We start from the raw sequence: 22,048 nt of genomic DNA, 5'->3' as shown, positions 1-22,048 counted from the left end.
TCTCAGCACCCACACTGCTGTTAACGGTCATCAGAAACTCCAGTTCCAAGGGCTCTAACACTCTCTTCTGGCCTCTACCAGTATTACACATACAAGATGCACTTACATATCTGCTGGTAAAACATTCACACACATAAAATAAAAAAATAAGAAAGATTTTTCTGAGCACGTTTCTTTGGGAACATAGGTGTGTACTCAAAATTCTATTTCAAGTCATTCAATAATGTAAACTGTTCAAGATTATAATGGACAACCTGATTTTTTTTAATTCCACTGATGGGCTAGAAACCACTGCCTATGTCTTTGATGACAACCTTGACATTATCCAGAAATTGACCTTAGGGAAGTTACACGGCCAACCCTGGAACTCAGGGTTCTTATTTTCACAACAAATTATGTAATTTATAAAGTTCTCCTTTACTTTAACATTCTATAAATACCATGTACAACACTGATAAGTTGGTTTATCAAAGCAACACTCCTAGTAGTTGTTAATGGACCTTTTTGTAGTATTGAAGCGCCATCCTACTGTCCATTCCTAGTGAATGGACAACACAGTTTCAGCATGCTGTTCGGGGTCATTTTTCGTTCTATCTTTGGACCTGAAGTAGTCTAATATTAACTAACCGAAAATGAAGTAATTGAAAGAATACATGCTTTAGACCAAATCTGCCTGGAACATAAATTTAAGAAGTGATGTATATGATAACCAATGTTTTACTTGTTTTAGCTTTAGTAAAAACTTTATCCGGGAAGAGCTTAGAGAACATATGGTTCTGTTGATCTTATCATTTGGCAAGGAGAAAATAATTATATGTGACAGATGAACTGCACTACAATATTAAGGGATACAATCATGATTTTAAATCATTTACAAAAATGGTGGAAAATATTATGCATGAATTCTTTTAAGTATTCTATAATTCTTTTTGACCTCAGTGTTTTTGCCTGGATACTAATTTTTTGGCTGAACTCAATATAGTCTAAGATTTGAAACAGCATTTAGTTCAACATGAGATCATGGAAAACATTTTTTAAAAATATGTATGTCAGTTGGGCAGTGAAAAGTTATCAAATAATTTATTAGAGATAATTAATCATAATGCAACTTCCTTATACACATGTGGGTGATGCTAAACTGAGTGTCTCATTTGTTGTATAAGCTTCTGGTTACTCCAGGTTAAAAGTACTAAGTGAGCGCTGTCTCTCTCTCTCTCTCTCTCTCTCTCTCTCTCTCTCTCACACACACACACACACACACGTACACACGCACACATACACACACTTGTATTCGGAGAACCCAGGCTCCAGCTGTGGCTACTACCTAGGGTTTTTATATGAGAAAAATAAAGTGAATTAAACCTGTTTTTAAAAAAGTACTAAGTGATATAAACAGTTCAAATATTAATTTAGTGACTGGGCTAAGTGATCTCTATGCAAAATACTCAGCTCCATTAAATTGATACCAGGCAAAAAGATTATTGTCCTTGATCTCCACAGCAACGAGAGCCTCCCATTCTAAGTTTATGCACTAAAACCATAAGAAAATTCTTCCAGTGGGTTCTCTTATCCATGGGCTTAACATTGATTTTGCTTTATCTGACTTCTTTTTCCTTAAATTTTTCAACATGTATTTATTTATTTATTTATTTATTTATTTATTCATTCATTCATTCATTCATTCATTCGTATGTGTGTGTGTATACATGTATGCACACACATGCCATGATATGTGTGAGGATCAAAGGACAACATTCAGAAATCCGTTCTCCCCTTCTACCACATAGGTTTTGGATACTGAACTCAGGTCATCAAATTTGGCCATAAACAACTTTACCCAATGAGCCATCTCACAGGCTCCTGACCTTTACTTTTTTTTTTTTTAAAGTAGCTCTGTCCAATAGTACTGTCTGCAGTGCTGGAAATGTCTATGTACTAGTCACTGTGGTAGCCACTAACCATATGTAATGGTTCAACCCTTGAAATAAAGCTAGTAAAACTGAAAAGCCGAAGTTTAATTTGGTTTTGTTTAATTTAAATTTAAATTGTTACATGAATCTAGTAGACACTACATCACTCAAACACGGCAATCAACTATTTCAAGCTGTTTTTCAGTGTTTAAATTCCTATTAGATATTCTCTAAGACTTTAAGATAAAAAAAAAAAAGCAAAATAACACTTCAGTTAATCAACATTCTATTAGAATGAAGTTCCTCTCCACAAAGTCCCATTTTTAATTATGTTTGTAAACAAGTGTATGAAAAGCCCATTATCTTTGAGAAAAAGTGAAACAGCACTGGGTGCTAATGGACCCCTACTCTTTCTCAATACTAGTAAGAATCTAGCCATATAAAGCAGGCATATAAAAGGCTGATTATAATTTTAATTTTCTTAGCCTGGAAAATGCTCCCTAAACACCAAAAATAAAGTCTTCCTTCCAGGGAAGAATTTAATACTTTCAGCCAATCAATATAAAGACTTCACAGAATACCATCCGTGCACAAAAAAGTAGTAATCGGCATAAATTTTAACAGTGTAGTGTTGTAGTGTTTTTATTACTTATTTTTGGTAGTGCTGAGGATGAAACCTTGGGATGTGCTGTATGCTAGATAATCACTCTACAACTACAGAATTATATTGTCATAGCAGGGTTTGAAAAGCATCTGTCATATTTCATACATAATGAAACAGGAAAATCAGTTGATACATGTGCTTTGTATACCACTATGCCTCAGTAGAGAGTAACTTTTTGTTGTGTTTTCTCTTTCCTAGTGAGAGACCTGCTTGAAATTTAACTTGGACTCTTTGAAACTGACTTTCTATTTACCACTACTCAAGTAAAGGAAGTGTGACCATGTGTCAGAGTAGAAAGTAAAATGGTAGGTGACACTGGAGAATGGAACCACCAGAGGATGGCCCTGAAAACAGGTCCAGCCGGTGTCCCTGGTCCAGCTCACACCCAGAAGGTGGTAATGTATGTAGCTTGAAAAGGATAAGAATTGAACATGGCAGCGACAGTTGCCACAGGAGAGTCCAGCTTAGCCCTAGGAAGCACAATCATCTTGCTCAGAACTAGATGGGCATGACCAGTCAGGCATCACAGAAACACCTGCCAGCACCATCTGGCAGCTAAAAACAATGGTGTGGATGAGCAGGGTTGGGGTTCACCCTAACCTGGATGTGTAGTGGGACTGAGCTCATCCGTCTCTCCTATTTCCACCTGTATCAACAACACCCAGAAAGTAGATACTGGACTCTGTGCTCAAACCAAAGTAGAGACACTCACAGTTAATTTGAAACCTAAACAAGATTCAATGATCTTTTTATTCTGCCATTGACAAAAAAAATCATATGCAATTATCATCTAAATTTTTGAAGCAACCTACAGAGAGAATGGAAACTGAAATATCATACAAATATTTGAATCTGCTAATATTCAGTAATCCTAAATTCTGGGTATATTATCACTTCTGCCTACAAAATACCATGGATAATTCATAAATAAATGGACAATTTATACTACAAAGTATAAAACATTTAAACCTGTCATTCTTTTTGCTTACAAATTTTGCAGGCCACAGAAACTTGGCACAAGACTCAGGAAACTGTATCAGTGGTCTTGTTTTGACTGGTCTGTTCTTATTTCACAGGTAGAAGAACACAGGGTAAACATTCACCCCAACCAGGAATACGCCAGCTTAAAGTTTTCTTATTTTCTTAATTTATATTTCATTCCGTTAAGAACTGCTTTGAGTATGACTAGGGTTTTATTTCAATTTTTCTCTTGTCACTTGGCATTGCATTTTAGAAATACATCTCAAGTTGACAAATCCTAATTAAACTTTTTGCTGAATAAGCCATAGCTTATGGATTTACATAGGCATTTATGTGTGGTTCCACTGCAACAGTACTTGGGCATGTATCATTTACATAGTGCATGATCAAACAGGAGGATGGCCAAATTAGGTGTGGTCCCTGACTGCAAAGAAGTTAGAGGCATGAGTAACAGAAGCAATGGAAATGGTTGTAAAGAAGGCAACCAAGAAGCTTCTGTAATGGACACAGTGATGGATGAGTAGGAGGAACACAGTTTTGAGGGAACTACATTAATACCAGATGCATGAATGATGTGAAAAAAACTGCACATGCAAAAAAAAAAAAAAACCAGAGAAATGAGTATTCCCGGGAGAGAGCTGTCAACAACACCCATAAAGATGAAAAAGGTGTTTTTGAGGGAACTACATTAATACCAGATGCATGAATGATGTGAAAAAAACTGCACATGCAAAAAAAAAAAAAAACCAGAGTAATGAGTATTCCCAGGAGAGAGCTGTCATACACACCCATAAAGATGAGAAAGTGCTTGTTTTATTCACTGAACCTAGAGTTGGCTTTCCAAAGGAGCGAGAGGAGAATGAATGAATGGCAGGAACCACAAATGGAGGGAGTAAGTCAAGCTATGCAGGGTCCCCACTCATGTTAAGGGGTCCATTTCATATTCAAGATGTACTGAAACTTCAATGAACAGATTGATGAAAAGGTGTTAAAAGTTGGGTATGCTGTGTATTTAAGAGGTTCATTGCTAGACACAGGCATACTTTCAATGCCACAGCAAGTTACACTACTAATTTTATTCCTGATGATGATGTAAAGTGGAAAGTGCTACCAAAATGCTAGAATAGATTTTTATATATCTATTTTTGTAATTTTCCTCCAAAATGATGTGATAATCATTGCATCAGTTCATAATTACATAAAAATATTTTACAAAACAGCACACTAAGAACTTAGACATTAATTATGAAGTTCACATTGCTTTAAAAGTGTTACCCTAAATTCTTTCTCAATGTTAATTAGAAAATAACATGTATGTACAAGGTGTTATCTGCTATTTGCAAACCTTACAGTTTGCCAGTACCAACAACTGTTACAAGACAGAGGTCTTGCTAAGAGAGTATGAGGTAAAACTATTCCAAAGTACCTAACAATGCTGTTGAGCAGCAGGAAAGAATTTAAACGGGGACATCTAACATTAATGAAGAATATAAAGGAGAAAATTAGCTACCAGCAGCAAAACTTGAAACACAGGTAGAAACATCTATTCAGTTTCTCTTAACAGTCTTAAGAAGAATAAGACTTGACTGATAATCGAATGTACATGTTTTGATAAGCACTGTACAATTATAAGCATTCGTGGAAACAGTGACATTAGGGAAATGTGGTGTTTGTAACTGTGGCTACATTTAAAAATATGTATCAAAGGAGAAAATCCTAAGGGCCATTAATAGAGTGCATGATACCCACCTTCATTTCACCTACATATATTAATTTCACTGTAAATTAGGCCCAAACATGGGCACATTTCTATTCCTTCTAATAATAAATACTAATAATAAATATAATTTGTTACTTAATAATTATAAGCAGTCTTTCCATAAAATGTCCCTGAAATGACTAGCAATCTTCCCCTGTGGCAGGATGCATCCTCCTCACTTCCACCATGGTGAGCAAATGCTGAACATGAACACGGTCCAAGAGAACATCCTGCTTCTCTCCAGGAAAGCAAGGTGGCTCACACACACATGTATGTTCTCACATGAGTTTCTGGCACTGCTAGGAAACCAGGAAGCCAAGCTTTGTGGGTTATCGGGTGGCTAATGGGTTGCCAAACTGAGGACCTGAGTTTAAAGATGGACCCTTACTTTGTGGATTGACAGTCACAAAGAAGAAACTAACAAACTAAAATGTAATTTGTATTCCTAATAACACATTTTCCTGACAATTAAAAGAAAAAGAAGCTTCCAGATATAATTGTATAAAAGGAGTAATCTCTAAGGAAATAGACATGGAATCTCAAATCCAGGTTCCTAAGTATGACAAGTACAATGTGATATACGGAGTTAAATGCCAGCAAGAACAACAATGATTTTCCAATTTGGTACTCATGTCACAGCTTTTTAGTCATTTTGGAAAGCATTCTTGAGAAGCATGTGATGATGGTTTGCACTTGGTTTGGAGTGTGCATCCTCCCCCAAAACTTCATGTTTTCATATATACAAATTTAAGCCCCATTGATAGACATTAAGAGGGCAGACATTTAATCCCACTGTGGTGTTTAGAGGTGACTTTTGCAAGATGATTAGGACTATATAAAGTCATTTGTGTGCCGCTTCCATGATTAGAACCTGATGGCATTATAAGACAAGGGAATGAGACCAGAGGAGACCCACAGGCACATAGCAGGAATATTCCATTTCTTGGGATGAAGATAGAAATTTTCAGAATTTAAAAGCAAATTGAGTTAAGAAGTTACATTTACTGTGGGGATATTTAATATTCTCTGAGTCTAGTGACTATTTCCCTATTGAAATACAAATTTTATTTTTTGTTTGTTTAGAATAAATTCGAAGTGTCTTGTCTAGGAAACCATACGGTTGAGATTTCATGGGTTCAGCTTCCCTGTCATGTCTAGAAGGCACTATCTAGCAGAAGTCGTCAAGTCTCACAATCTTCCTGTTACCTGTCTGCAATACTCGCTGAGCTATACACATACTAGTTGCATTGTAGATGTTTCAGTTGGGGTTGCACACTCTGCATTTTTCTGCATTTTGACCTATTGTAGATCCCTGTAATAGTCTCCATCCGTTGCAAAAAGAAAGTTTTTGATGAATGGTGAGAGCTACACTTATCTATGGGTTATAAGGGTAAGTATTTATAATACTGTTAGAAATTATATTGCTTTAGGAAAAAAAGCAATAGTCTGATGGGTTATCCAATCTCAAGTGCTCAACCCTAAACATATGTACATAGGAGCTCCACTACATGGATTTAGTATGTGTTATGTGTATATGTATCTACCTAAGATAGATAGATAGATGATAGATACATAGATAGAGGAATGGACAGATGGGCAGACAGATGGACAGACAGATAGTAGACAGATATATGCATATATGTAGCCATAATAATTAAAGAAGAGTTTATAAAATTGAAATGGAGTGGGGGGATAAAGGGAAGAGTTTGAGGAGGGAAAGAGAAAGGTAGAAACGATGTGAATACAGTACTCATGAAATTCTCAAAAAACTATTATTTTTTTAGTATATTCTTCATATATAACCTGTACTAAATGCTGTTTTCAACCCAATGATCAAAGAAAAGCTCAAATAATGTGGCTAAAAGACTAGTATCAGTGGCTCTAATCCACATTCCCTAACCTCTTGAAAAAATTGTCTGAACCTACCTGATCCCCTGAAGGTAAAGCGCAGGTCAGACTTGGGGAAGCAGGGCAAGGAAACCACAGCTGTCTTCCTTAATACCTTACAGCAAGTGCCACATATCCTTACACAGTCCTTCATGTCGCTATGTGTTTTTAAACATACAGGAATTCTAAAAGAATTTTATATTTGGTATCTCTCTAACAGCACAGTCTATAATTAATAGTACGTTATTTATTTCACATACCGCCTTGTGTGAAGGTCAGGTGCTTTAAGTGACTCCATGTTATATAAAGGAATGGCTTTCAGACTGTGCCTTACCCTTTCATTTTACAATGAAGCATTTTGGTCCATTTTAAGTGAAAACGCAAAAGGAGGGTGACTTTGCACCTTGTTATGCATATAGACACCACCTCCTGCCCAGCACTATTCATGAAGTACAAACTGATAAACAACTTAGTCCTAAAATTAAATGATACCACTTATGCTGGGTGTGGCAGCACATGCCTCTAATCCCAGCACTCAGGAGGCAGAAGCAGGCAGATCTCTATGATGGAGGTCAGCCTGGTCTACATAGCGAGTTCCAGGCTAGCTAGAACAGGGAGACCTTGTCTTGAGCTCCCACACTCTGGAGCCCATATACTCTGTCATCCCTGTTACTGTCCACTGTGTTGTCGGCACCCCCAGGTCTTCCCCAGTGCTTGTCTGTCTTCTTACAGGGCTTATACTGAGTTCAATATGGTATAACTGTATTAATTCAACAGCAAACCTAAAAATTATATAACCACTTTTGAAAGAGCTGTATCTTTGCTCTAGAAATTGTTAATGAGTATGTTAAAGCTGTAATGAAATGCTTCTTCTAAAAATAAAAAAATTAAAAATCAAAAGGCAAAAATCTAAAAAAAAAATAAAAGAACAAATATACCACTTATAAACTTATGACAGACTGAAAATTATGAGCACATGTATATATTAAAACTTATAAACAGACTCGAGAAGTATCGAACATACCAAATCAAGAAAGGGTATAACATCCTCATACAGACATCATAAAGAGAACTCTGAACACTGCAATGACAACAGCTTCCACTAACCTGTCATCTAACCATGGAAACTATGCCCAGCTTCTCCCAGAGACTACAGCTCAGCTTGGTTCCCACTGCTGAGGCAGCCTACCCAAATCACCATCCATTCATCTATTATTTATTTATCTGGACCTAGTCTTGCACCTTGCCTTTACAATTACACTCAACCCTGCAGCCTGTCTCTGGGTGCTCTACCACCTCTCCAACTAGGTTTGTTAACATCTAAGCACTACAATGACTCTATTTACTGGTTTATCAGTTTTCTGCCTCTGCCTTATATGAGACTCTTAAATACCTAGAACTCTCCTGTAGCTTCTTTGTCCCTTTTGTAGCCTGATGTGTACTGTGTGATCTGACAGTTACTATTAGTAACTAGAACTTAAAAATCCTGGAATTGCCAACACCTATCAAGGGAAATTGGGACAACTTAGCAAGTTTAAGTCAACAAAACTGACATATCTTGTGAAGTTATTATATAAACCCTGATACTAGGAAAGGCGCAAATGTGTCTACATTTCGGTGACAGTACACTGATGACATCTCTTATACATATTTTACATAATGTTTCTCCCTTTGAAAATAAAGGTCACTTGATATGTTGAGAATTTTCAGTTCAATGTTCTTTCTCTCCTGAAAATGAAAACAAACTTCCTACTAATCGTTAGGATTTAGAGAGCACATTCTTATTTAAAGGTACCATGAATTAAGAATAAAGTTGTCCTTAGCAATATTACATGGAAACAAAAAGCATTGGGGTTTATCTGACATATAATCCTAAAGGTAAAAGTCTCTGAACACACTGACTTCTTTTCAGACCAGCGCTATAACTGAGCTACAGTTATTTGAAATTATGCTAAAATGAAATATCCTAAGTATCAACTTTGTTGTGACTATCTGGAAAGTCAGCAGTTAAGCCACAGCTTAAAATAAACCACTAACACCCAGTCCAATATAAACCAGGAGAGAATGCCCAAACAAACTCACAGGGAAATCCTACCCTGGAGTTAGTTTGGAGATGCCAGAAGTAGTTTATTACTTCAACTTCCACGTTAATAATCTTCTCATAATTGTGTTTTGTTTGTTTTTTAATCAATGGGTGAAAGTAGGCATGGAGACTTCTTCATTAACCACTGAATAAACTAATTTACTCATCCCTGCAACAAAATCAACTTAAGAAAGAAGGTTCTATTCTGGCTCACAGTTCCAGGTTGTAGTCCATCATGGTGGGGAAGGCATGGCAAAAAAAGTGAAGCAGCTGGTCCACAGTCTGGAAGCAATAATGAATGCTTAGACTCAGCTTGCTTTCCTCATCTTATTCAGTCTGAGCCACCCACATTTAGAGTGGGTCTTTCCTCAATAAACCAAATCAAGATGAATCTCAGAGACATGCTCAGAAACTTGTCTCTTCAGTATTTTAGATCCTGTTTAGTCGTCAATCAATAGAAACCACTGCAAATGCTTTGCACAATGTTAGCTGCAGAGACCACTAGCCTTGTGGAGGCCATGGGTGGTAGCAGTAGCTGTCCTGTAGTTACAACTCAACTGCATGTTTATGAGTCAAGGCCAGTCATTCTGAGCAAGTGTTGATATCATTATGTCTGGATAGGCATTTAGGATATCCAAGAACAAAATAGGAATGAATAAAAAGATAAAAGACTTCTTGAAAAGTTTAAAATCCAAACAAGTGTGCTGAGTCCAACACCATCTAACCTGAAACAAATGTATCAATGCCAGAATTCTAGATATTGAATGCATTGATTTATGCTCTTCCATCTCAAACCCTGAACAATGAACCAAGTGTAAGTAGTTCCCTTGACTGATGAGTCCAGAAAATACTGGAAGGGGTCAGGAAAGCAGAAAATATAGAACAGTCAATCAAATAAAACCCGATGATGGATAACTACAGCTTGATCCTCTACTGAGGCACTCTCAGCCATGGCCCTAGGGTCATGCTTCTGGAACATTGATGAGCAATATTCACACCTGGGGCTCTTTAACACCATCTGACTGAGTAGCTCTAGAGAGAGGACTGATACTCTGCAGTTACTAGTTCTCATGTGATAGTGGTACTTTCAGCTCTCATAATGCACAGATTGAAGATTTTGACAGTTTCATGCTTTGTTTTATTTACTCTGTATGCAAAACAGACAGAATTCTTTATGTCCACACTTGGGTGACATATATTTTTTTTAGATTTATTACTTATCCATGTGTATGCTGTATATCTTTATGTATAGGCAGAAGAGGGTGTCAGATCCCTTGGAGCTGGAATTATATGCAGGTATGGGCCACCCAACATCAGTGCTGAAAACCAAACTCTAGTCTTTTGAAAGATCAATAACTGCTCTTAACTGCTGAGCCAGCCCTCCAGCCTAGTCGACATATCTTTAAATCTTTTTTGTTTGTTTCATATAACTCTTCTCTCAGTCAATGCATATCCACAGAATATCAACAGTCTTGGAGATGCTTGATCACTTTCTGTCCACCTTACCCTACCCTTAGGTCAGATGGCCTTGCTCTCTAGCAGGAAGCCTGTCATCAATAGAAGCAAACTGAGTACATCTGTCCACTTCCCAACATGCCTCCTCTTTTCTGCTTACACTCTTGATCCCATTCTCCACTCAACTTTGTGCCAAATCATGCTTTGATTCTTCACAAACATTTGTCCATGCAGATGAACTGAGGTCTGTTTTCTTGATCTTAACACTCAGATATTCCAAGGTACAATTGCATGCACTCCCGAGTCTTTAATCACATGGCTCTTAGTCAAGCTTTCTGGAATTGCATTACCTGGTTAATTCACCGTAGGCTCAAGAAAGATAGACAGGTATGGTGGAACTACTGTTTCTAAATATTTGTAAAATATTCAGATCAATATGTAGTAGTGGTTTAACTGAGAAAATGCCTAGTCCCTCTTTCAAAAATCTAAAAGAAAAAATATACAATGATGTGATGGGTCATTTGAAACAGACCACACTACAGCATATGTTTTAAAAAGTTTATAAGTACATATGCTAATACAGATCTATAAATCAAATGGCATAGCACAGAAGTCTGAGAGTATATGAAAGCACCGTCTTATTCTCTGCACTTAACATTTAATTTTTTATTTCATGTGTATGAAGTGTTTTATTTGTATATATCTGTTTACTCTGTGCATGCTGTGCCTACAGGGGCCAGAAGAGGGCATCAGATCCCATGAAACAGGAATTACAGATGATAATGGTCCATCATTGAATTCTGGGAACTGAACCTGGGTCCTCTACAAGACAGCAAGTACTCTTAACTGCTGAGCCATCTCTCTAGCCCCTTATTTCATAACTTATGTATTAATGGTATGTGCACATATTTTCAGAACTTTAGAACAAAATAATTTAAACTCAGTCTTGTTATTAGTTTATAAAATAGTAACAGCCAGAAGAGTGCCCCTGTTAGTATCAAGATAAGAGGAAGAAATTTTAAAATAAAAAGGAATTAAAATGTGCTAATTTTTGCAAGGCAGCACATCAAAAATAAAAATACTGAATTGGAAATTAGGCTAACTTCAATCTGATTACATATTTTTCACCAAAGCATTGACCATCTTAAGTGGGTGGCAATTCAGTATAAGTGCTAGAGCAGCTTAGCAGGCATGAGCAGGTATGTGGCCTGGACTATACATCTGTTTGATGTTAACTGAAAGAGAAAATACAAAATGTTTCCATGTAAACAGACATTGATGAAACACTCAGTACCACTTGCGAATGCTATTTCCTCTAATCACCTGCTTAAAATAGATTTTAAGACCAAAATACAACCAGGTCACCCCTTAAACACCCCTTAAAATAACAGTCTTTTTTTTTCTTCCAACTTAGTACTTTCCTTTCCAGTAATTAATATAACAATATCTCACTTTATGTGATTATTCACATCTCAAACATTCTCAGAATACTGAGTGTACTGCTTTTGAAGCAATTACTGTATTTTACAAAGACATTATGCATTAGAGTTTATCTTGAGCTTTTTTTCAGCAGTAAAGGAAAAATACTGCTGGCCAATGGCATATGTAAATTGCTGTAGTTGGGAAAGTAAAAACTGATATGGTATTAATCCTAAACATTTCCATGAATGTAAATCTCTTTATCTATATTTTTCATCCATTTCTGGTTTAGAGAATACAGTAAAAAATAACTGCAACAGGTCATGTAGCACATTGCAATCCACTGCTATAAGTTTGAAATGTGTATCCTGCTACCTTTTTAATACCATCTAGTAAATGGTTGACTGTGATAAATGGTTTTGTTTAATGCATTAATATTCATGGAGCCATAAACTAGTATCCTAAGGTTGTCTGAATTGCAAACTACTGCAATTAGAGTGACAGTGAAATCTACTAAGCTCTGTTTTTCAGTTCAAGGTCACAGCTAATTATATGCCAGTGACATTTGTGCCTATTGGGTTTTCACTGTCCCATGGGGTTTTGCAGAAATAATCCCATGAAGCAATAAAAATTAATGGAAAGCAATATACCAATGTCCCTGGCATCAACATGCAAATAAGGTTGAAAAGGTAAACTTTTTTAAGACACAGCACCTCATTAAGGGCATTTAGGAGGTTTGAATTGCCTTGATAATTTTCACATCCAGGGCATTCTAGAAGTCAAATATCAATAGTAGGAATCTGCACCAATAGGAGCTGAACTTTCTAATGATGAAAACCATAAGAACTGAAAAGGTGATTGTATTCCCCTAACCTAACACTGATTCCGGTTGATACATCATTCTGAAATGTGTTTTCATCTCATTTCTGTAGACATGTTCTTAAATCCTAAAGAAGCCACTTTCTGGTTTTCCACAATGAAGGACACTTTAGATAGGATCCTGCATATGATATCTTCTAAATTTTGTGCATGTTTCCTTCTGTTCAAACTTACTTAGTACTATTTGAAAGAAACCCCCAAAGTCATACATGTTTAAAAACCTCACTTCTGAGTAATGGCTTATATGTTCTTCAGAACTGATCGTTATTCTTATAGGGTCAAAACTCCTAAGTAAAAGAAGATCTTTATCTTTGTAGGAAGATAATGTATTAATAAACTGCAGGGAACCAGAATGTTCCTGGGATTATAGTAAGTACTCTATAAACAATCTTTTTTCTTTCATTCACTGAATCATTTAAAAGACCACTTATAAACTCACAAACTCAGTATCAAAAAAGTATTTTTATTTGAATATCTAATATATACTAACACCTAGGAAGATAAGTTGCATTTTCAGTAACACCAGTAATACTGTCACTTCTACAAGAGGACAACAGTTATGATACATGCATTTTATTTTACCAATGTGGAATACTGGACCTATTAAATTCATTCATCATGAAAGACCATACATTTGAAGTAATTACAAGAATAACTCTATAATCTCAGTTAGAAATTATGTGATGGCAAGGCTGGGGTCAGTTCTTTGTCTACAAATATTTACTATAATACATTTCATTTTATACCATAATGCAAACTTGCCAAGTGTCACTGAGGCCAGATGTCCCAGCTGATACTTAACAAGTCTGAATTTTAATCCTCCTGCATCAATTTGTCTAATCTACCTACTTACCTGTCCCCAATACATCCATTATCTATTTATCTACCTAACTAAGTGAGCTTCTGACTTATTTGTAGATCTTACACTCAAATGGAACTCCTGGAATACCCAAACAATGGGGCAGCCAAAGAATCAATAGTGAAAGAGGAATCCTGAGTCCAATAACACCAAGCTGATACTTCTTATTTTCCCACAGAATTATGATTAACCATGGTTTTTCTAAACTCTATTAGTATCAGCACATATTTTATGAACTGAAAAGTCTTTTGTGAATTGGCCTGGGTATCTAAACATGGTTACAGACTATTGTTTAAAGTTCTACACAAGCAATGTGGAGAATTCGTTAAGAATTCATTTCATTCTTCAGCTTTCAATCCCTTTCATGCTAGCAGAAAATGTGTCTTATTAGGAAACAAAAACACAGCATCTCATAGCTACTTTTCTTTATTGTCAGGAAAGCAGGTGTCTGACCCAAATTAGGCCTCTTCAATATTAAGTACGTATTCCCCTACCTCCTCTTCACCTACACAACATAATAGGCAAACTTCCACTGGAGTTAAGGATATTTTAAAATTTTAAGAAGAAGAAAATGCTTAAATGGCTCTTTCCTAGTTAAGAAACTGAAGGGGGCTGGAGACATAGCTCAGTGGTAGAGCACTTGCCTAACATGCAAGTTGTCCTGGTTTCAGTCCTCAGCACTACCAAAATAAAGAAAAGAAGTTAAGAAATAAAAGAATGAAGGAAATCAAACAAACAAGAAACCGTAAGGCATGTTGTTATACTAAAACTTACCTACCTATCTCATTTGAGTTAGCAGCCTACTGAAAACAGGAAAAAATGCTACATTTAAATATAAACTTGCTATAACATAAACAAGGTTTTCAGTAACATACTCATAAATGCAGAAATTTAAAATGTATATGTACATTGAAGTAAAATTGGCTCCTGGGTACCCTAGACTTTACTATATTTAGTGCTTTCTGAGATTTACTTTCCTAGAGGAAAACCCAAAGAATGAACCACAGTAGGCATAAATTCTATCCACTTCTGCCTTTTTACTGGCAAAGGGATCACTGTGGCTCTATCTTATAGCATTGCACTAAACAGTCAAGGAAATTAATCAGCAAGTGACTCAACATAGATTCTTTTAAACTTTTTAATGCTGAAACTCCAAGAGCTGGTGGTCTTTGTGGACATGCCAAGAGAATGGTAAACAAGATTTCTAAGGTAGGTATAAAAATAAGCATTAATTGTGTTCCTTTGATCCACAGATACTTAGAAGCTTCCTTTCATTTGTCTCATTATTCTGGCTCAAGTTCCTTAGCTATTGGGTCCCCACACACCTTCCCTGTACTAAACAGAGGCAATGAGAGCATCCCACTAGATAATGTATTTCATTAAGACACAGGCTTTCTCTCCTGGGCATCATCCCTGATCCTTCTGATAAATGCTTTTAGATGGTCTCACCACAGTCTGGTTGTTTAACAAGTTAAGAGTTTCTAAAAAGGTAGAAAAACAAGATTTAAGAATGACCCTCGGGTATTCATCCCCAGCTCCACACTCTGATGTTCTCAAAACTGACTTCTTAAAAAGAAATGTCAGCAACACTTCATTTTATTATATTTTCCATTAGTTGTTTTGACATCACACATAGTCAAACCCAAGCTAACAGTTGCCTCACCTTCCAGGTCAGCTGTAAAAGTGAGAAAGCCTAGGTTGAAAGGCCCCAAGGATAAGAAACGAGAGAATTTCAAATGCACCTATGCCTTCTAAATGGTAAGAAGACAAGTATACTCTTCAGCAGAACTTCAGTTTGCCCTGGTATACCAGAGATGCCTACTTTGGGTCTGAAAAGCTGGTCACATGAGATCAACAGGTCACTAGTCAGTAGCATTGGCCACATAGTATAATTCTTGAGTATATATATATATATATTCAAGAAGACTCCAGAAATCAAATCACCAACTGATAATACAATCAAGATCCACAGCAACATGTACCAAGCCATACTTTAATTAGATCATTTTTTAGGCATAACAATAAATGAAAGAAAAAAAATGTACTGTTCTTACCTTCTTCTGGTCTTCCAGCTTGTGACTCACCGGATTCTTCCCATGTCTGTTCATTTCTGAAGCTAAATCCATCACATTAGATCCTTGCCCTTCAAAATGTAATCTCTTCAAAACAGCAGCAAACTAATCCAAGATGCAACAACTAGGAAAACACTGACATGCCACATGTCCCATCACACGCCAGCTCCAAACTTCATCCACTCCAAGGAACATCTAACAAATCCATGGGTTGAATGAGAAGAAAGTTTGCAAATGTTTCTCAGGACCTTTGAAACCAGCATATCGTTTTATAATGCTGACTTCCCATAACTGCACTCTTCTTCCAGGGACATTAACTCCAACTGCTATCTTTTTCTTCCTTCGCAATTCTCCATTTTAATACAAATATACAGTGCTCCCTTATACCTGTAAAAAAAAAGTGCACATGTTATCTCCTTGTGCTTTGTATAACACAGTGAATAAAAAGTCTTACTTGAAAATTTCAAATTATAAAAAAATGAAGCATGCATTATAACCAAGTAAAGCACAATGACAGTTAAAGCTTTATTCTTCATCTTATGGCACCTAAAATACCAATTATATAGCTAAACCAATGCACAGTGTCAATACCAGGGATCTATAGCACCCTGAAATAGTTTACGTGACCCATCAAACAATCATTTTAGAAGAGATCACAGAATGACCAAACACTGTATCACGTTTTTCATAAGCAATTTTATTTAAATTTCAAAATGAATAAAGTGATTATTATTATCACTCTAATTTAAGATTAAAAGGAAGTAAAGCATATTTTTACAAGTGTAATAATTAGTAATAGGACTAGATTTGGAATTCTGTTTGCTTTGACTTTAAAGTCTTTCTCTGCCCTGGATATATTCTTGTCGATTCATGTTACCTATTTTGTTCACAAGAAAAGCAAAATTACATAAGGCAAGACTTTGCTGTATTATGCACATATCATGTACACAGCTTTTCCTTAAAAGGGTGACACAATTCAGTGGTTAGCAAACCCAGCTAAAATAACAAAATCACCTAGGAATAATAATCTTACACGATCAGACCTGAGGGGTACATTTGTACCACTACTAATTTAGAGGCTATACAATGGTCCTTAGACATATGGGCATGATTGTGTTTGTATGTGTGTGTTTGAATGTATGTGTCTGTGTCTGTGTGGCATGTGAATGGATATGTGTATGTGTATGTATGGGTGGAATATGAAGATATGTATGTATATGTATGTGTGTATGTATATGTATGTGTGTATGTACATGTGAGTGTGTGTATGATTTCACCTTATATAATTCTCATGTAAGAAAACCATCTCCCCCTTATTCAGGATGTCCCAAGCCTATTGCAGACTAGATTTACCCAGGGGCCTTCACAGCTGTTACTGTGTTGCAGCCATACAGTTTGTGCCCTACAATCACTGCCCCAGTACATAAGTTCATTTTAGATAACTGACCAGCTACTGCCTGAGTACATTAAATAAGAGGAAACTTAAAGCCTCAAAAGGTGGTTCTTTCTAGCTGAGGAAGGTTTAGCCTTCAGATCATCATTCCTAATCTGGGTCTAAGTCTGTCTCCCCACATGTCTATCCATTTGTCAGTGTTCATGACTTTTTACTGAACAATGTAGACAAAATATTTTATTTATAATTAAGTATAACTCTAGGCAAGTAAATTCTCACTAACACATTCAAAAATGCTATACCACCTTGATTACTTTAGACAAAGTTTCACTTTGCATTGGTACATAAGCAAACAAGTCAATCATGGCTGGCTGACTTCAAGAACTCATCATCAGATCCTACAACACATACCAATCTAAACATAAAATAAATGATACAACTGGAAGATTTTGAAAAACCAGCTTCTATGATGATTCATGTTCCTCTCCATACACCATATCCTGTTTATGTCCTTCTGCTGACCTTTGAGCCTTCTTCAGTTCTTTGATTCTGCTATGTATGTATCTTTGTATACTATCTGAGCATTTACAGTTCATGAAAGAAATGTGGGCAAAGGCTTGGACATAAAAGATAACATGCTCAATTTGAGGTTCTTAAAGTGATCCAATAAGGAGCTACTAGATTTTTTTAAGAAAATATGTAGCATAATGGAGTTTGTGATTTTACAAGTTCATCTTTACCCAATTTCAGTCCATTTCCTAAAAAATTTAAGGTTACCTCTTCAGAGAGGGCAATGTTAGAATAAAGAATGGAATTTAGCTCTGAGAGGATACATGTCACTGTCTCCTCCCTTAAGAATGAACCCAGTTAGGCAGGTCAATCACCTGGCTAAGGGACCATGCCTCAGGAAGACAGGACTGTCCCCTAGGAATGCAGATCCACCTTAAACCATGCTAAACAGATAGGAGGAGGAGCTGGAAAGACAGCCCAACAGTGAAGAGCACTTGCTGTTGTTCAAGAGGATCCAAGTTCAGTTCCCAGCATCTATGTCAAGCAACTAACAACTGCCTATAACTATAGCTCTAGGGGATCCAGCAACTCTCTCTGGCCTCTGGGGGCACACACACACCATGTCATGCACACATATCGATAACAAAAATCAAAAGAATGAATCATTGAAAAGAAAAAAGAGATGAGGAATAATCATCCTTTATTTTTTTATTTTTTAGAAGAAGCATTTCATTACAGCTTTAACATACTCAATAAAAATTTCCAGAGCAAAAATAGATCTCTTTCAAAAGTGGCTATAAAAATTTTAGGTTCACAGTTGAATTTATCCAGTTATACAATATTGAACTCAGTATAAGCCCTATAAGACACAAAATTGAATGAGTTTTTAACCTTTAAAAAAGATATCCATTTCATTTTAAAATATACTGTTTCTTACAGAAAGACTCATTGTTTTTGCTAATAACACTTAGATGTTGGCACATGAATCTCTAATCTGTATTTATCTGATCATTACTAGTCATGGTCTGTTGCACTCGGATCCTTGGCACCTGTGTACGGACATAAAGTCATCGGGTAGATTTCAATGGTAATGTTTATCACATCTACTAATTAACATGACGTAAATTTTTATGCTTCCTCCTCAAATATAACTCATTTTTTTCATTTGTTGATTTTTTTGTGTTTATATCATGCATTACATCCCAAACAATCTTATTCATCTATATACCCACTTCCCAGATGGCACCCTCCCACACACACCCCCAACTAGAGCCCTTTTACTCTGTCTTCCCTGCTGTTTGCTATGTTGTCGGCACCCCCAGCCATTCCCAAGTACTAGCCCATCTGGTGAATCTAGTCAGCCTATCTAGATGTCATCCTGAGACAACATACTTTCCTTCCAGGAATTCACACTTCCTAGTACAGTTGCTTACTAATCCATGGCCATACTGCTTTGCAAATCTGTGAGCTTTTCCATTTCATCTTTCTATGGCTTTTATAGTATGCATTCCTAAAACTTTTTGTTTCATTCACTCTTTCTCTAAAGCTCCCTTCCTCCCTTCCCATCCATGTGGTTGCTTGTCACCATGTGGCTGACCTCCTTCCTGTGAGCAGCTACCAAGATTTATAGGTTGCCTGTGTTAGAGTTTTTTCTTAAAATCTAATAAAACTGTCCTCCAGCTTCAAAAACTAAGTAAATCTTTAAGAAGAAATATGGAAAAACAGCTAAGAAGGATCCAAACCTGTGTCACAGAGATACATTATAAGCGTTATTAGAACAATCTAAAAAAATAGACAATAGCATTCAGACTTAGCTTATAATTGACTGGAAAGCAACTGAAAGTTGAGTGACGGATTATTTAAGGAAAGATGCAGTTGATGGACTTGGTAATCGACTGAACTTGGGTTCATTGTTTAAGGGTTTGTGAACATTTAAATCATACAAGTACTTAAGTAAGAAAACTCATGGAGAAAATATTTAGTGAAACAAATAACAAAATACTTGCTAGAAACTATAACTATTACCATAAAATTACAAACTAATGTCAGTGATGAACATAGATTCAGAAATCTTAATTACATGTGAGCAAACTGAATCCAGCTATGTAAAAAAGAATAATCTATTAAGTTTGTATTATCTCAGGAATGAATGATTGGTTTAAGATTTCAAATGAATTGTAATTCACCACATTAATGAAATAAGGAAGAGAAATTATATGCTCTTCTCTAATGGTGCAGAAATATAATTTGATAGATTAAACATTGACTCATGAGCAAAAAGGTTTCATGGCAAATGGGGAATAGAAGTATGTTTTTATAATCTTTCTCTGAAACAATGTATTCACACACAAGCAAACATCACATACATTGGTAAAAAGTTCAAAACTGACCTTTAGATCAGGAACAATCCACAAGTACCTTTGGACCTCGATTCTAGTCAACACTGAACTTAAAGTCTTAGTCAGGCTATGGAGCAAGAAATGTGAGATCAGGAAGAAAAGCAAGAGATGAAGGGAGGCAGCAATCAGCAGAAAGGATAGATAAAACTTATTTTTGTTTCAAGATCTATACACAGATGCTAAATAATCCAAAGATAAAGTACTAAGATTAATAAGTGAGCGTAACATTTCCTGATAGTCACCATATGCAAATCATTTATTTTTCCTTATAATATCAGCACTTAGAAAAATGACACTGTAAACAACAGTTTACAGTAACATTACAAATACTAAATGCTCTAGAAAAGATCTCACAAATAGGAAAAACTCCATGATATAGCAACATTAAAAAATAACAAATCAAGGGCTAAAGCTTACTCACAAGTTAGAAGAACCTATGCTTTAGAGGTGACAACTCAGTGCATTGCCAAACAAAATCTCCAGCTTTCTTTTTACAACTTATGATGCTTCTAAAATATAGAATATTAAAATGCAAAAGACTATGATAATCCACAATACTTGTAAAGAATAACAAGGTTGAGTTATTTGTGCTGCCAAATGTTGAGGCGTAGTACAAATTAACAGCAAACAGAATGGTATATAGGTAGAACAAAGGTAGACGAGCAAACAACAGAACATGAAAATCTAACCCAAAACAGATTCTAACAGATAGAGCATGTGACCTTATGACAAAAGTGGAAACACAAGGACATGGGGGAAGTCTTTTTCATCAACAGTTCTGGGTAACTTGAATATTTATAGTGGGGAAAAAGTTATTGCAAAAACTACCAGTAATTAGTGTCAGGAGGATTTCAGGTCTAAATATGACAGAGCAACTGGACTCCTGGAAGGATGCCTTCAGTATCTGAATATCTGAAGATAGAATAGAGCTCTTCTAAAAGCACTGAACATGAACCAACAAATGATGAGTATGATTAAACTCAAGAATTTTACTTATCAGACTGTGACAGTAAGAAAATATAAATGCAACACATGGAATAGAAAAAAAGGTACTTGCTATTTATGATTACATGTCACAATCAAGAAAAAGCAGAACAACATGCAAAAATATCTGAATAGGTAATTTAAAATAGTAATACAAACAGGGGACAGATTAATGAATGTTGTAGGTTACAGAAAAAGAAGGTATATCTAAAAAGAATGGCATAGTAATGGAAAAGCACTATATCTTGACTGAATAGTGGTCGTAAAAATCTATGTGTGTGATACAATTGCACAGAATAATACACACAGAAGTGGGATTCTATAAGACTGATGAAATATGAATAAGTATGTTCTGTGGATTATACCACTACTAATTTCCTAATTTGTATATTATACTATACTTTTGTAAGCTTAACCTTGTAGAATACTGGATAAAGGGCATGTAGAACTTCCTTGTACTTTTTTGACTGATACTTCTAATGACTCTAATGTTATCTAAAAACAAACATTGAGGATAAATGAGAAAGTACTGATAAACAGCTGAGAAAGAACAGAATGCAAATGAAACCACTTGAGGCTTAACTCCTCATCAACCAAACTAAATAAGAAGAAAGACAGTGCAAGCAGTTGACAAAGACCTGGCTTAACAAGAACCACAAACTCATACAATTATTTCAGAAAAAGTTTTGTACCCCTTCTGAACTTTAAGATACATATGTTTTATGATGCAAAAATAATAATCCTAAATATATATTTAAGGTATATAGAGCAAAGTTTTTATAAAATAAAACTAT

The 22,048-nt window shown here is 35.9% G+C and overlaps 1 protein-coding gene across 1 annotated transcript in view; it reads right to left on the bottom strand.

The window, feature by feature from the left end:
• The window catches only part of Nav3 (neuron navigator 3), an 838,810-nt gene that overhangs the window by 608,917 nt on the left and 207,845 nt on the right, over positions 1-22,048 (bottom strand). The window contains exon 2 of the mRNA XM_008852044.2: positions 15,951-16,355. Within this exon, the coding sequence (XP_008850266.1) occupies positions 15,951-16,022 (72 nt within the window). The 5' untranslated portion in view covers positions 16,023-16,355. The remainder of the gene's footprint in view (positions 1-15,950; positions 16,356-22,048) is intronic.

Source organism: Nannospalax galili, unplaced genomic scaffold (assembly GCF_000622305.1).
Source record: "Nannospalax galili isolate Female #2095 unplaced genomic scaffold, S.galili_v1.0 scaffold390, whole genome shotgun sequence".
In the NCBI taxonomy this organism is placed as follows: domain Eukaryota; kingdom Metazoa; phylum Chordata; class Mammalia; order Rodentia; family Spalacidae; genus Nannospalax; species Nannospalax galili.
The sequence above is the reverse complement of the archived record's forward strand: the minus strand, read 5'-3'. Positions and strand labels throughout refer to the sequence as shown.